This window comes from Rhinolophus sinicus, chromosome 3 (genome assembly GCF_057876585.1).
Source record: "Rhinolophus sinicus isolate RSI-liver-muscle chromosome 3, RSI-T2T, whole genome shotgun sequence".
NCBI lineage: Eukaryota > Metazoa > Chordata > Mammalia > Chiroptera > Rhinolophidae > Rhinolophus > Rhinolophus sinicus.
Window position 1 is genome coordinate 198,162,501 of NC_142503.1, and position 14,281 is coordinate 198,176,781.

At 59.1% G+C, this 14,281-nt stretch overlaps 2 protein-coding genes across 18 annotated transcripts in view; one reads left to right on the plus strand and one right to left on the minus strand.

Annotated features, from left to right (window-relative positions):
* LOC109455624 (WD repeat-containing protein 25) overlaps window positions 1–7,889 on the plus strand; it is a 159,357-nt gene extending 151,468 nt beyond the window's left edge. For all 7 annotated transcript variants that reach the window (XM_088797484.1, XM_088797485.1, XM_088797486.1 and 4 more), the window contains exons 5-7: window positions 4,018–4,188; window positions 6,645–6,785; window positions 7,411–7,889. In XM_088797484.1, coding sequence (XP_088653610.1) covers window positions 4,018–4,188; window positions 6,645–6,785; window positions 7,411–7,632 — 534 coding nt within the window. In that variant the 3' untranslated portion in view covers window positions 7,633–7,889. The remainder of the gene's footprint in view (window positions 1–4,017; window positions 4,189–6,644; window positions 6,786–7,410) is intronic.
* Window positions 7,890–11,343: 3,454 nt separating this feature from the next.
* The window catches only part of BEGAIN (brain enriched guanylate kinase associated), a 45,471-nt gene continuing 42,533 nt past the window's right edge, over window positions 11,344–14,281 (minus strand). For all 11 annotated transcript variants that reach the window (XM_074326928.2, XM_074326927.2, XM_074326924.2 and 8 more), the window contains one exon: window positions 11,344–13,415. In XM_074326928.2, the coding sequence (XP_074183029.2) occupies window positions 12,093–13,415 (1,323 nt within the window). In that variant the 3' untranslated portion in view covers window positions 11,344–12,092. The remainder of the gene's footprint in view (window positions 13,416–14,281) is intronic.

The following is a 14,281-nucleotide window of genomic DNA, read 5'->3' on the forward strand; positions in this document are numbered from 1 at the left end:
CAGAGAAGCTTTGCGAGCGGCCACTGCAAGTCGGCCACTGAGCCAGGCATGTCACCTTTGTTTACTGGCAAGCCAAAGGTCCTATTACTGTCCCCACCTTACAGGTGTGGAGACTGAGCACGGAGAGGCGAGTTACTTGCCCAGGGCCACACAGCCAGTAATGGGCTGCCAGGCTCAGATCCCAGGCATCTGCCTCCCACGGGGGAGGGAGAGGCGCCCGCCAGCCTCGCTGATGATGACGTGGCATTGAGCACAGTTGCTCTGCTCTTTGCTCCCACCGCACGTGGTTTCAGAGCTCCTTGGAAAATCAGGTTTCCTTTGTGTCCATGTCACGGGCCACAAGAGGACCCTGTGAATGAGTGTCATCACGCAGCGTGCCTGCTAGAGCTGGTGGTGGGGGCTCCCTGCGTGTTGCTTCAGCCCCAAGTGCCGTCGTGTTGCTGGCAGCCAAAGGAGACCAGGTCGCTACCTTTCAAGTTGGCCTTTTGTTCGTTCATCCATTTGTTTATTCGCTCGTCCACTTACCTACTCATTCATTATCCTGCCTGCAGTGTGCAGACCCAGTGCTGTCCCAGCGTGACCCAGAAATGTGACATGTCTGTCCCCAGGAACTCACAGTCCTGTGGGGTAGGCAGGCAACCTGGGCAGTCGGCTGAGGGAGCACAGGGTCCTGTGAGAGCCCAGAGCCATGTGTGCCCCACCAGAGGACTGGCAGGGATACAGTGAGGGGAGCTGGCACCCGCGGTGCTTAGAGGCGCAGAGGCCCAGGCTTCTGGTGGAGATGACTCAAAGGCCAGACCCGGAGAGGGAAGGGACGTCCCTGGGACCTGGTGAGTCAGCAGCTGGGCCAGGACTGGAGCCATGCCTGTGCTGCAACCCCACGCACTTGGAAGTGGCAGGGACCCAAGGAAGGGAAAGCGGTGCCTTCGGATGAGTCCCAAGCAGCCCACTTACCCAGGTTTGTCTGGTGGGCTGAGCAGTTGGCGGACCTTCAGGACATCAGGTGATTTTCATCACAAATGAACGTGTCATGATCATGTCTGCCCCTTTCCCCAAAGCCATAGACCTTTGGCCAAGTAGCTGCTTACCCGCCAGAAGAGTCCAGTGAGCCTCCCTTCTGGACCCAGCCAGTTAGGCCGTGTCGCGCCATCCCACGCCCCTGGGACGGGAGGCGCCAGCTGTCGGTGTAATTAAGGTTGCCATAAAACCCACCAGCTAGACACACGAATGGCTCCTCTGCTGTTTCCTGGGGCACGAGCAGTTGTGAAGGCGAGTAAATCATGTTCGGCAGCGATCACTTCAAAGGTCAGCCTACCACTTATGACAGCGTTATTGGCAGGGATCGCCCATAACACGGCTTGTTTCCTGGCCATTCAGTTTTATGAAGCCCTAATGAATTGGGCCATTTCCATCCATTCTCAGGAAACGCACAGAACAGTGGTTTTCGTTCTCCTGGAAGAGTTTGTGTTGGGAGGCGGGCGGTGTGCTGGTGGGGCCTGCAGCTCGTTCTGTGGTGGGCAGGCCGAGGGCCCTGGCTCCTTGCTCTCTCTGAGTCTTCATGCCACCCTCTGGGAGAAGCTGCCTCCCACCGTCGCTGTCGTCATATTTGTGTGAGCCCCCCACCAGTGGCTGGCGTGTACCGGACGCTCAGCGAGTAGCAGACAGGGCCCTCCTCTTCCTCCATCCTTCCCTGGGCCCATGTGTCCCCAGCCCCAATGGGGAACCGAGCTGCTGCTGCTGGAGGGGGCCGCGGCACAAAGGCCCCAACCTGCCCACAGGGGCTCGCAGGCCTGCCGGTGCCTGTGGGAGCCTGCCAATGGCCGTTCTCTGGGGGCTGCTGGGGCTTCAGGGGCTGCTGTGTCCAGGGACAGGAGCTGGGCCAGACGCTCCTCTCTGGCATGTGCTCCCCTCACCCTCACTTGAACTGTAGTGAGAGAGAGGGTTTCTGGAAAAGGGGGAAGGGAGGCGTTCCGACCGCATGCAGCCTAGGCAAGTGGAGACCTGGGGTGCCTTTTGGGGAGGGTGGTTTCAGCGAGCGGACACTGGAGTGGCTCCGGGAGGGGAGGAGCCAGTAAAAAGATAGCTTCAGAGCCCCGATCATGGGGACTCCTCAGCGTGCCTCGCCTCCAGCATCAGTCCCCAACACTGCAGTGGTGTGCCACGTGCCCTCCCAGGCCCTAGCCGGCTGCTCCAGCTCCAGACTGGGCCGGCGGAGCCACTCGTCAGCAGTGCAGCCGCTGTGCCCCTCCTGGCCAGAGGTCCAGAGCTTTTCTCCCAGTCCGAACTGTGAGATTCAGGGATCCCCTGGGAGGGCAAAGCGGCTGTGGAATCCTGGTGCAGCGATGGAGCGAGGGAGGAAGGGAGGGAGGAGCCCGCGCTGCTTGTGGAGCCACTATACCCGCTGGCCAGTAAGGGCAGCCCCTCCTGCTGCCCTGTTCAGAGGCCTGCAGGGCTGCCCTCTCTGTCTCAGGACCACTCCTCAGACTTGAGGGGGCACTCCCTGAAATCGCCCTAGCTGGGGGCTGCTTCTGAAGAGGCTCAGAGAAGGTCAGTCAATTGTTGCCCACCATCCCCCCGGAATTTTTTCCAACATTTACTGAAGCAAGATTGGCCAGCAGGAGGCTGGGATGTGGCCCAGGGAAGCAGCCAGGGTGGGGAGAGGCTCCAACACAGCCGGCTGTGTGTCTTGAGCAAAGCCCTGTGTCGGAACCTCAGTGTTCCTCATGTGGAGAGCGGACCTCCATCCCCACCCCTACCCCTACCCCGTCTAAATTGGATTGATGGAGCGCTGCATTTAATGTGAATTTGACTTACATACATTTGAAAGAGGGTGATAGAAAAGAAAAGTCTGCAACATTTGAAAGGCCGTGAACTCCAGTTAAAAAAAAAGTGTCAAAATGGCTCATTTTACAACTGGGCGTGAGTTGGGTAGGGATGGGGTAAGGGGGGTGCAATGGTACCGAGAACTCTGTTTATGCTTCGGCCACATGGTGGCGCCCTGCGAACTGGGAAGTAGGCGGCCAGGCGGCCAGGCAGGCCCCACGCACTGTGTTCTGGCCTGTTGCTCAGTATTGGAATTTAAAGTCGTGTAGTCCATGAATTTGTTAAGTGGAGGTTCTTGTTACTCCTGGTACTAGGACCCCCCTCTCTCACCTGCCACTGCCAAAGCAGTTGTCTTTGAACGGAAGGCGAATGTGATAAAATGCGCTGGGGGTGGCCGGGAAGCTCAGTTGGTTAGAGTGTGGTGCTGGTAGCACCAAGGTTGCCGGTTCGATCCCCGCATGGGCCACTGTGAGCTTTGCCCTTCTTAAAAAAAAATGCTCTAAAGGAAGCAGAACAACTGCTTGATACTTAGTCACGTTAGTTTACGAGGCAGGGGGCTAGAATATTGGCGAGGATGCTAAGAAATAAAGAATGTCTTTAAAGCTAACCTGCTCACCTTGGTTCTGGCTCTGTGGTCTTTACGGACACTTGCTCCCAGTAACACAGCCACTGCTCCAGGGCCAATAGGCTGGGACTTTGGGAGCTTATATTATGTGCCATCTTCAGAAGCAAGACCCTTTCACAAGTATGGCTCTGGATTGATGGGCAGCACCGATGCCCCTTAGGTGCCCTTGGCTAGGCACGGGCCCTGCCCTCAGGTCACCTTCATCAGGCACCAGCTGTTCCCTAGGGAACCAGTCTGGTGGGGGAGGTCATCTAGCATCCTTGGGCCCAGTGCCAATGGATGTGGAGTGGGCATGGGAGGGGGGCTTTCCACAGGGAAGGGCCATCAGGCAAGGCTGTGGGATGTATCGTGGGGCAGGTCTTGAGGGAGACAGACGTTTGCCTGGTGGAGCAGGAGGGTCCCGAGGTCTCCCTGTATCAGGCCCCAACTCCATGGCTGCTCAGCCTGCAGCACCTCGCCCCGCCCTGCCCTCACTGAACCCTCCTGCCCTCTGGCACTTGGTGCACTCCCTGCGGGCATGTGCCCTGTGCTGCTGGGCTCACCAGCATGACATGTGCCTGCTTTTGCAGGTGGTGAGAAGCTACAAGGCGACCGTCCAGCAGACGCTGGACATCCTCTTCCTCCAGGAAGGCTCCGAGTTTCTGAGCAGCACGGACGCTTCGAGCCGGGACTCTGCTGACCGCACCATCATCGCCTGGGACTTCCGGAGCTCTGCCAAAATCTCCAACCAGATTTTCCACGTGAGAAACCCTATTTGCCATCACTTTCAGTTTCAGCCCCAGGATGAATCTGTGTAGCCCTAGGCTGTCTGGGGTCCCTGTCACTTCCTGCAGAAAACTGTTCAGTAGGCAGGATCTTTAGAGACAGACTGACTGCCTGAAATCTCTAGGGTGGGGGAAGGCAAGTTCAGGTCCAGGCCAGGCCAGAGAACCTTCCACAGGCTCCCCGATAACAGTGATTCCCTAACTGTCCTCCGGCTCGGCCCTGCCCAGCACAGCCACCCCACAGGGTAAAGGTGTGGAGTGGCAGCTTGGTGCAGATCCATGGGAAGATGGCCAAGCAGCCCAAGACATCCCTACCCTCCCTCTACCACGTAGCCAGCACGCAGGTCTCCGCTCTGCCCTTGCTGAGTGGCTTTGGCAGGGGTTGTAACTTGGGAGTTAAAGCAGGAATGACAGAGTTAGGCCACCTGCATTAAACTCCTGGACTCACCCCTTACAAGCTGGAGAGCCCTGGGCCCCTATTTAGCCTCTTTGATTATCATTTTCTTCTTAGGAAATTGAGGGTGAAAATATTACTTGCCTCATTGCGTGGTTTTGAAAATTAAAAGAGAGAATGTTATAAAGGGTCTAGCACAGTGCCAGGCACAGGGAGTGCCCCATAAATGTATTACCGAACATCACCACTGCCACTGTCGTCACCAACATCATCATCACCACCAACATTATCACCATCACCACCATCACTATCTTCACCACCATCGTCACCACCTCCATCATCACCATCTCCATCATCATCACTGTCATCATCTCCATCATCATCACCATAATCACTATTGTCACCGCCATTGTCATCACCTCCACCATCACCATCATCACCACCACAATCATCACCATCATCCCATCACTACCATCTTCATCATCTCCATCACCATCTTCACCACTGTCATCACCAATGTCACCACCATCACCACCACCATCACCACCATCACCAATGTCACCACCATGACCACCATCATTATCATCACTATCACCACCACCATCATCTTTCAAGATTTCAAATAAGCTGTGACTAAGCTCTTTGGTGTTCCCACCCTGAACTGAAACACACGCGCACACACTGCACACCTTTTCCCTCTCCCTGCTTTTCCCTTGGTCACAGGCAGCTCCCTGAGCAAACTTGCCTCTAGGCTTTCACTTCAGGGCTCTAGTGCAGCCTCCTGGGAAGGACAGGTCCTGGGAGGGGCCAGGAGGGCAGCCCTTGCAGAGAGCAGGAGAAGTGAGCGAGGGGATGAAAGTGCTGTGTGCCTGAGCCGTTGGCCCTCCTGGAATCAGGAAGCAGGTGCTCTACTGCGCCAGGAGCTCATGATGGGGCCCCATGGCCTCCACGCCTCTAAGGGGCATTAGTCTGCTCCCCACTTTGCCCTCTGAGTTTGGGCTCACTTAGCAACAACTAAGGGCAATTCTTAGGACGTGGAAGGACAGTGCAATTGAGAAGGGAGTGTCTAGGGGTGTTTCTGTGTGACCTGAGCCCATCAGAGATGGCCCCGCCTGGGTTTTGAACATGCTGTTCATGCATTCCTCTCTTGCTTGGCCGTTCACCTCCTCACTTACTGTGCATTTGTCTGTGTGGGCCTCTGGGCTGGGCTGGGCTGCCACGAGGGCTCACCATGGAGGCGGCAGAAATGAGCACGTCGCTTCATTTTCTATCGCTGTGTAACACATGACCACAGCCTCGGAGGCTAAAACCACCAGAAATGTACTCCCTCACGCTTCTGGAGGCCAGCAGTTTGTAATCAGTGTCACCGGGCTGAGGTCAGTGCTGGCAGGGCACGCTCCCGCTGGAGGCGCTGGGGGGTGTCTGCCCCTTGCCGCACCCAGGGCCTGGTGGCTGCTGGTGATACGTGGCTGTGGCTACATCCCTCCAATCTCTGCACCAGTGTCTTTATATCGCTCTCTGCTCCTTCTTCACATCACCTTGTCAGCGTGTCGGATCTCCCTCAGCCTCCCTTTTGTAAGGACACATGGGGCTGCAATAATATAGAATAATCTCCCCATCTCAGCACCTTTAACTTAGTTACATCTGCAAAGACCCCGCCTTTTTTAATATATCAGGTGACATTCGTTGGTCCCAGGAATGAGGGCAAGGATATATTGGGGGGGAGCATTTTTCAGTCTACTGCAAGGGCCATGACCAGGAGTGAGGTGACCCCCTAAACGCTGTGAAGTACAAGGGAAACATCCTCCCTGGTGCCTCCAGAAGGAGCCAGCCCTGGTGACTCCTTGGGTTTAGTCCAGGGAAGCCCATATGAGACGTCTGACGTCCAGCAGCAATGGGAGCCATACAGACCCCTGAGCCAAGGTCCAGCAGGCGCGTACAGGGCCCACGGGCAGTGTGCCGGGCAGCGCGCCTGGCAGAGGCGGCAGGCCCAGCTGGTAGCCTCTTCCACCCTGTGTGTGGCCCCGCTCTCTCCCAGGAGAGGTACACCTGCCCCAGCCTCGCCTTGCACCCGCGGGAGCCTGTGTTCCTGGCGCAGACCAATGGCAACTACCTGGCCCTCTTCTCTGCGGTGTGGCCCTACCGGATGAGCAGAAGGCGGCGCTACGAAGGGCACAAGGTATACTGTCCCTGTCCCCCCAGCCCCCGCCCCCAGTGGGTAGCTGAGCACTGGTCCCAGAGCCCCCCGCCAGACAATGCCAGCGATGGACTTGGGGCCCCAGTATGCACGGATCTTCTGTCCAGCAGATTCTATTTTCTCCTTCCCAGGTTACCACATGTATGTGGCCCGCTCTCCACTCAAGGCCCTGGGCCACATCTGGCCCTGCCCCAGGTCCCAGCTGCTGGGCAGGAAAGGTTTCTCCTGAGTCTGTGGCTCACATGGACTCGTCACGGGTGGGGTGGGGAGAGGGACAGAATGGGGGTGGGCTATTTCCAGCTCTGCCCATTGTCCCCGCTGAGGCCTGCGTCACTCGGGTAGAGGGGGCCGGGGACTTGGTGACTGTTGGCGAGCCATTCCAGCTGGCTTGCCCTGAACTAGCCTCGCGAAGCCGTCCACAGCAGGACCCCAGCCTCCTGGAGGGGCTCAGGCTTTGCCTGGAGGGAGCTGGGTGTGACGCCCAGCGCTGCTCCTGGCCTGCCCCTCTATAGAGTGGGCGTAATGACCCCTGCCTCACGGGCGCTGTGAAGATCCAGTGTGCATAGGGCCCTGGTGTGGCCTGCTCACCCTCTGTCACCCTCTGCAGGTGGAAGGCTACTCTGTGGGCTGCGAGTGTTCCCCAGACGGAGACCTGCTAGTGACGGGCAGCGCAGACGGCCGGGTCCTCCTGTACTGCTTCCGCACGGCCAGCCGAGCACGGACGCTGTATGGGCACGCACAGGCCTGTGTCGGCACCACCTTCCACCCCGTGCTGCCCTCCGTCCTGGCCACCTGCTCCTGGGAGGGTGACGTTAAGATCTGGCACTGAGCCTCCTAGAGCAGAACCTTCCAGATGTCAGCCAGTCCCCAGGCTCCCCTTTTTCTTCGGGGTGGGTGGGAGTAAATACTGAGGTTGGCATTGGGGTCAGACCCCACTGGAAGCTTCCCCCGCCACCCTATGGGCCTCAGTTTTCTCATCTGTGAAATGGGGACCAGACTCCTTTTGTCTCAGGGCTGCGCAGTCTGCATTAGTGAAGGGACCTGGGAGGCTGTCAGCGGTGCTTAATAAACAGGAGTGTTTTGTTATTTATTAGTTTATCCCAGCAACCAAAATGTGTTGGCACTTCCTCTTACCGCCCCTCGAGCTTCGAAACAGAGAATGGTGGGAGCTTTAGATGGGACAGCCCCTCTCTGCTGGTCCTGACGAGGGGGTCTCTGGGGCAATGGGGTGCTCGGGGTGCTCTGGGTCTTATGTCTGCCCTCAGGAGCTCTGTGCCAGAGCTTGGCAGGCCCGGTCAATCTCACAGGGCCCAGGCCCAGCCTGCTCAGGCCCAGGCCCCTCTCCCTCCCCACAAAGTATGGCCAGCTGTGCCCCTGGGTCTGCCCCAGCCCTGGGGTCCTCTGGGCTCCTTCTTGCCCACGTGAGTGCGTCTGCCCTAGTGGAGAAACAAAGGGCCCTTGAGGAACTCCAAGAAGTGGGGCTATAAAGACCCAGCTCCCCAGGGATCAGGGCCAGCCAACGAGCTCTAAACCCTCCCAGGACCATAACTGAGGGGCTGCCCCAACAACCCAAGGATGCCCCGACAGGTGGGGTTGGGGACCACAGGTGCCATGGCTCAGGGCAGAGGGGTTCCTGCAGCCTTGGACGGCTTCCTGGAGGAGGCAGACCACAAGCTGGTGAGGAGGGATACTTATAGGAGTCAGTGAGGAAACCAGAGAAGACCTGAGGAGGAGGCCCATGGGCGGGGGTAGGGGGGTGGGAGGGGAGCCGCTGGAATGGTGGGCGCCCAGCTTTGCCTCTCCAGAACCTGGTTCCAGCCCAGCTCTGCTATCAGTATAGCGTCTTCAAGGTCCGTTTCTTTTCCACGCTGGGCACCAATGAAAGCCCTGACCCTCCTAGGGCAGGGGTACATCCAGGGCTCCCCAGAAGCCATTGTGGCTGTTTTTTTTAGCACTACTCTGTGGGTTTGATTTCTCAACTCAGTGCCCTGTGGGTGCCAGCTGGCTGCTAGCCCCTCCCTTTTCTTAGGTGACTATTGGGAAGAATGGCAGGTGTACTCTATACCTTTATCTGTTTCTTCTTCTGAACGCTCACTCTGATCCTCTGCAAGGTGGTGAGGAGTTCACCATTTGCAATTTTAAAATAAGAAAGCTAAATTTAGAAAGTGTGGAGCAGGAATGAAAAAGAAGTGTGGGCTATCCCTGTACCCACCTTCCTGGGCTGTGTGCTCACCGTAACCTCACCTACCCATCTGAGCCGTGGATCTGAGGCCGTCCTGGGAGAACAGTTTCCTCTGGAGATGCCAGCGCATGGGTGTGTGTGCTGCCAGGCCTGACATGACTTTGGCGAGTGGAGCCGATGCTCGCATCCCCTGCAAGGTGGGCGTAACAGCCACTGTCCAGTTGAGGAATCTGCTGCTTGGAGGGCAGAGGACTGTGCCTGGCACCATTGGACCCCAGACCCTGTGCTCGTCCCTTCCCTCGGGAACCCACTCTGGCCCAGCCTGGGGCTGTCCATGGGACCGTCACCTGCCTCGGGGCCCCTGGGAATCTCATTAGTCACTGTCCTGAGGCTCTAGAGGGGAACTGGACCAGAGGGGCCTGGGACTTGCCCAAGGTCACAGCCAGCTGGTGGCAGAGACCCACTCTGCACTGCCCTAATGGGGGTTGAGAGAGAATGTACATGGGCGGGTGGGCAGATGGTGGGTGCACAGACGGCGTCCCACTGGGGGGATGGCAGGATTCTGAGTGAAAGGAGAAGGGGTGGTTGGTGAAGGAGGGCACCCCCACCAGCTGCAGCAGGCCCTGGCAGGACAGCTCTGTGATGTCTGGAGGCCTTCTAGGGGGGCCTCAGGCTCTGAGGTGACAACACAGGGCCAGGACCCCAAATCTGAGAAGGGTGTCTGGTCCAGGCCTGCATAGCCTTGGGGGTTCCCAACCTTGCTGCTCAGTCGCATGGCTGACATAGAGGTGGAGGGCTGACATGGCCCCGCTCCGCTCTGGGAACACCTCTGAGCACCCGCTGGGTGCCAGGGGCTGCCTGTTTTTCCCTCCACCCTTCCAGTTGCCCCCTAGTTCAGCGAGGGTCACTTCCCCTCATGTGTGCCCGTGGGGGAAACAGTCCCAGAGAGGGGAGCAGGCTCCCAAGGCTCTCCACAGTCCCCTCAGGCTCCAGGAGGCTGCTTCCTGGGGTGTGTGTGTTCCTGGGGGAGGCAACCGGCCAGCTCTGGCCTCCCCTGCACAGGCATGCTGGGAGCCACAGGGGAGGACTCCCGCTCCTTGGGGTCGAGTGGCAAGAGGAAGACCCACCTTGGAGACTTGAAGCTCGGTGGGCCAGGGAACTTGAAGGCATGCCCCGGGCTGAGGTCCCCAGCAGGAAGTGCCAGGCCCCTGGACGCAGCAGATGTGAATCCCCCCTGGAGGTGGGGCCGCCATCCTAGGCCTTGCAGAACCCCACACGTACATCCTCAGGGCATCGATGAGCGTGCATCAAAAAGCACGAGGCACACAGAGGAAGCAACGTGTGCAGGAAGCAAGAGAAACAGATCCGCACACTCTGCAGGATGGAGACGGTGAACCGCTGTGCCCACTATGTTTAAGGAATTTATAAAAGACAAGCTTGGCAATATCTCCAGGGAAGAGGAAGCTGTTAGAAAGCACAGTGGATTTGTAAAACAACCAGACAGAACTTCTGGAAATGGAAAATATTAGTAACCAAAATGGAAAACTCAGTGGCTGTGTTTGCTAGCTGAATGGACACAGCAGGAAAGATTAGTGAAGACAAAGCATGCGGGTCATAAGGGACAGAGGGCACCAGACAGAGAGGATACACTTAGGGGGAGACAGTGGGCAGATAAATATTTTTTAAAACATAATTGAGAATTTTTCCAGAAGTGATGAAATACACCAATCCACAGATACAAGACTTCCTATGGATTCCTAAGGACAAATCCACGGCCAGACACATCTCAGGGAAACTGAGGAAAACCCAAGTCAAAAGGATTTTGAAAAACTGGAGAGAACTAGACAGATTACCATCAAAAAACTTTTGCGGGAGGTTGGGGGGGGGGGACTGACAGTGAGTCCCCACACCAACAGGAAGCCATAGGACATTGCAAATGGCATCCCTGGTGTAGAGGGAGCGTGACCACCAGCCAACATCTGCCTCAGTGAGAATACCCTTCAAAAATGGGGCAAAGTAATCACATCTTCAGAGAAATAAAAACTGGGAGAGTTTCTCACCAGCAGAGCCACAGCAAAGGAAATCCAAAGGAATCATTAGGCAGAAGCAAAGGCTGAGATGCAGGAAAGAAGGGGGGATATAAATACAGGAGCACTGTATAAAAGCGCAATAATAATATCTAGTGGTTAAGACGGTGGGACAATTCCAACTCTGGACAATAAGGCACGGGTGGGGGAAGGAGAGTTGTTGTCAGGAGCCTGCTCTGGCCTCAGAGTGAAGGACGAGATGGGGGGAGGACAGCCAGGGCCACCAGAGATCAAAAGGCAGTGGGGGGAAGAAACCTCCCAAACAAAATGCTTTCCACCGATGTCTTTTATTAATGAATGTAAAATACAGTACTAACGAGACGGCATGCATCGCAGACGACAGGAAAGCAAGCTACAGAAACAGGAGTCAGAGGGCCTCATTACATCTGAGGTAGAGCGAGGTGGTGCCAGGGAGCGGGACACGGGGGACAAGCACCGGCCCCACTCGGGACGACGGACCACGGAAGAGCTGGGGTGGTATGTTGGCCACACGGCGGAAACAGTTTAAAAACATTTCACATCGCTTCACCCGTTCCAGTTCCCCCTTTGCGGACAGAGCTTTGGGGTGCCCTTGTCATTGGCTCACTGGGTGTCTCCACAGGACACCATCCTTCCTTCCAAGGGGCAGGCCCCACTTGCCCTCACCCGAAAAATAAAGGAGCTTTGTGTTGAAAACGCCAAGGCTGCCATCCAGGGAGCTGGAGGCCAAGTGCGTTAAGAAAGACCCTTTTTCTCTAGAAAAATAGTTTCACTTTATAAAAGGGGGGATGCTCACCTCGGGTGGGGAAGGGTGTTGGTGTGTGAAAAAGTGTTCTCGGGGACATTCCATCGTGGTGGGGCTGGGACGGACAGACAGTGTGGCAGGGACCCTCCTCTCAGCCTGGACTGGGCTGGGTGGAAGAGAGGGGTGTCCTTGTGGGAAAGGCCGGGGAGATGGGTGTCTGGGGCGACGCGACGCGGCCCCCTCCAGTGCCGGGGTGGGTGGTGGGGTGGCCTGGGCCTCGGCCCGCAGGCAGGCGCTCAGTTGAGCAAGGTTCCGTAGAGCTGGGCTTTCGTGAGGCTGTCCTTGCGGCTCAGCCCGGAGCCCCCAGTCCGCGGGAAGGCCGGCTGGGGGCTGAGGCGGGCGGCGGGGTGCATTTCTGGGGAGGCCTCCATGGAGCTGGGCTCCAAGGAGTCCCTGGAGCTGTGGGGGCTGTGCTCAGGCTCGGGGCTGCCGGCTGCCCCGCACAGCTGCCCGCCGAGCCTCTCCCCGTTTCCCTCGCTGGCTGCATAGCCGGGCAGCGGGTCGGCGGGGCCACCGGCCCTGAGGAAGCAGGGCTCTGCCAGGTGGCCCTGGGGAAGGTCGTCGCCCTCCGAGAAGCGCTCGGCCTTGTAGCTGGCGTAGAGGGGGCTGGCGCGGGCGTCGGCCTTGTCGCCGGGGCTGCCCCCGCCGTAGTAGCGCTCGGAGAAGCTGCAGGGCGAGGCGCGGCCCGCGGCGGCCGGGAAGGAGTAGGCTCCGATGTCCTCCACGCTCAGGGGCCGCCACTGGCCTCGCACGTCCTCCCCGGGCAGCCGGGCCGACCCGGGCTTGGCCCGCAGGCTCCACAGGTTCGGGGGCATCAGGGCCTGCTGGGGGCCCGGGGAGGCCGGGAAGCGGAAGGGCTCGGCCGGGTAGGGCGACATGGTCCGCGCGAAGCCCGGGGCCACCTCGGCCTCCAGCGGGGCCGCCACCGCGGCCGTGGCCGTGGCGAAGCGCGGGCTGCCCTGGTAGGCGGCGGCGGCGGGCGGCTTGCGCGGGAAGAGCTGGTCGCGGCTGCCCAGGTAGATGGCCCGCTGCGAGGCGCTCAGCGAGCCGGCCTGGCCGTGCTCCTTCTCCTCCGACGTGGCGCTGAAGCTCGAGTAGGAGCTGGACGTGGGCAGGGAGCCCGCGTAGCCCGGGAAGGCCTCGCGCCGGAAGCCGGCGGGGAAGGCGGCCGCCTCCGCCTCCTCCTCCTCCTCCGCGGCGCTGTCGGTGGAGTTCTGGGCCCGCAGGAAGCCCACGTCGGTCACGGGCGCGTCCACGCTGGGCCGTCGGTCGTGCCGCCGCTCCTCGGGGCAGTAGAGGGCCGTGTCGCTGCAGTAGATGTCCCCCTTGTAGGGCGGCCTCGGGCCCGGCTTCTCCACCCCGTCTCCGAAGGCCAGGTCGCGGGCTGAGGCGTCCGACAGGCGCGAGGACAGGCTGGCGGGGTCGGGCTTCTCCAGCACCTTGGCGATGACGCAGGCGGGGACGCTGTCCGCGTAGGCGGGGTGGCAGAGCGGGGAGGGCAGGCTGCAGCCGTGCTTCTCCATGTGCAGGCTCACTCGCTCCTGGAAGTCCGAGGGCAGCTGGGAGACAGGGGTGTGAGGGGGAGGGAGGGAGGGGACAGGGGTTGAAGTCAGCCCGGGACCTGCAGTGATGACCAACCCACAGGCCGGCAGAAGCACGAAGAGGGACCTGCCTGGGGCTTCGCCGGTGGTGCCAGGACCCTGTACTTCACAAGCTCTGGGGTTCGCCCCAGGACCCCTGGTCACCTCTGCCCCCCAGCCCTCTCCAACTGGGCCACTCGGAGCTAGGAGGCTGGCCCCTCTCAGGGGTACAGTTCCCTCCCCCGTTTCCTCCCACGGAGGGGCTGACTTGCTCTCCTGGGTTCTCCTAAAGAGACAGACTCAGACACAGATGCAACAAAGATTGAGGGCCTGGGCCAGGCGCCCCGCGGTTTCCGCACGAGCGCCTGGTGCCTTGTGGGGATGTCCCGCTACTGTTTGATCTATTTTGTGAGTGTTTTAGGTGTGGCCCAGGCCCAAGGTGAGGGGACGTGAACCGAGGCCTGGGTGAGGGGAGTGTATGGAGGGGAGGGGCAGCCTGGCCAGCGTGGGGGGTGGGGGCCCTGGACCAGCCTGGCTTTGGCACCAGAGAGCCCTGTGGCCTTGGCTGAGTCACTCCCATGTGAAGCCAGTTCTCTTGTCTCTGAAATGGGCGGCACTGTCAGTAATTGTGCCCAAAACAAACCGTAGGGTTTCTGTGAGGTTCACAGAGGATCACTCTGTGCCTCATTTACTCTGCAGATGGGGGGCTTGGAATAGCAACAAGCAGCAGTCCCCAGAGGACACTGAGGGGGATGGGTAGACTGTGCAGGCTAAGTGAGGACAGGTGCATGGGGGGCAGCCCTGCCACCATATCTCAGAAAGGCCAGGACACTGCAGGAGTGGGA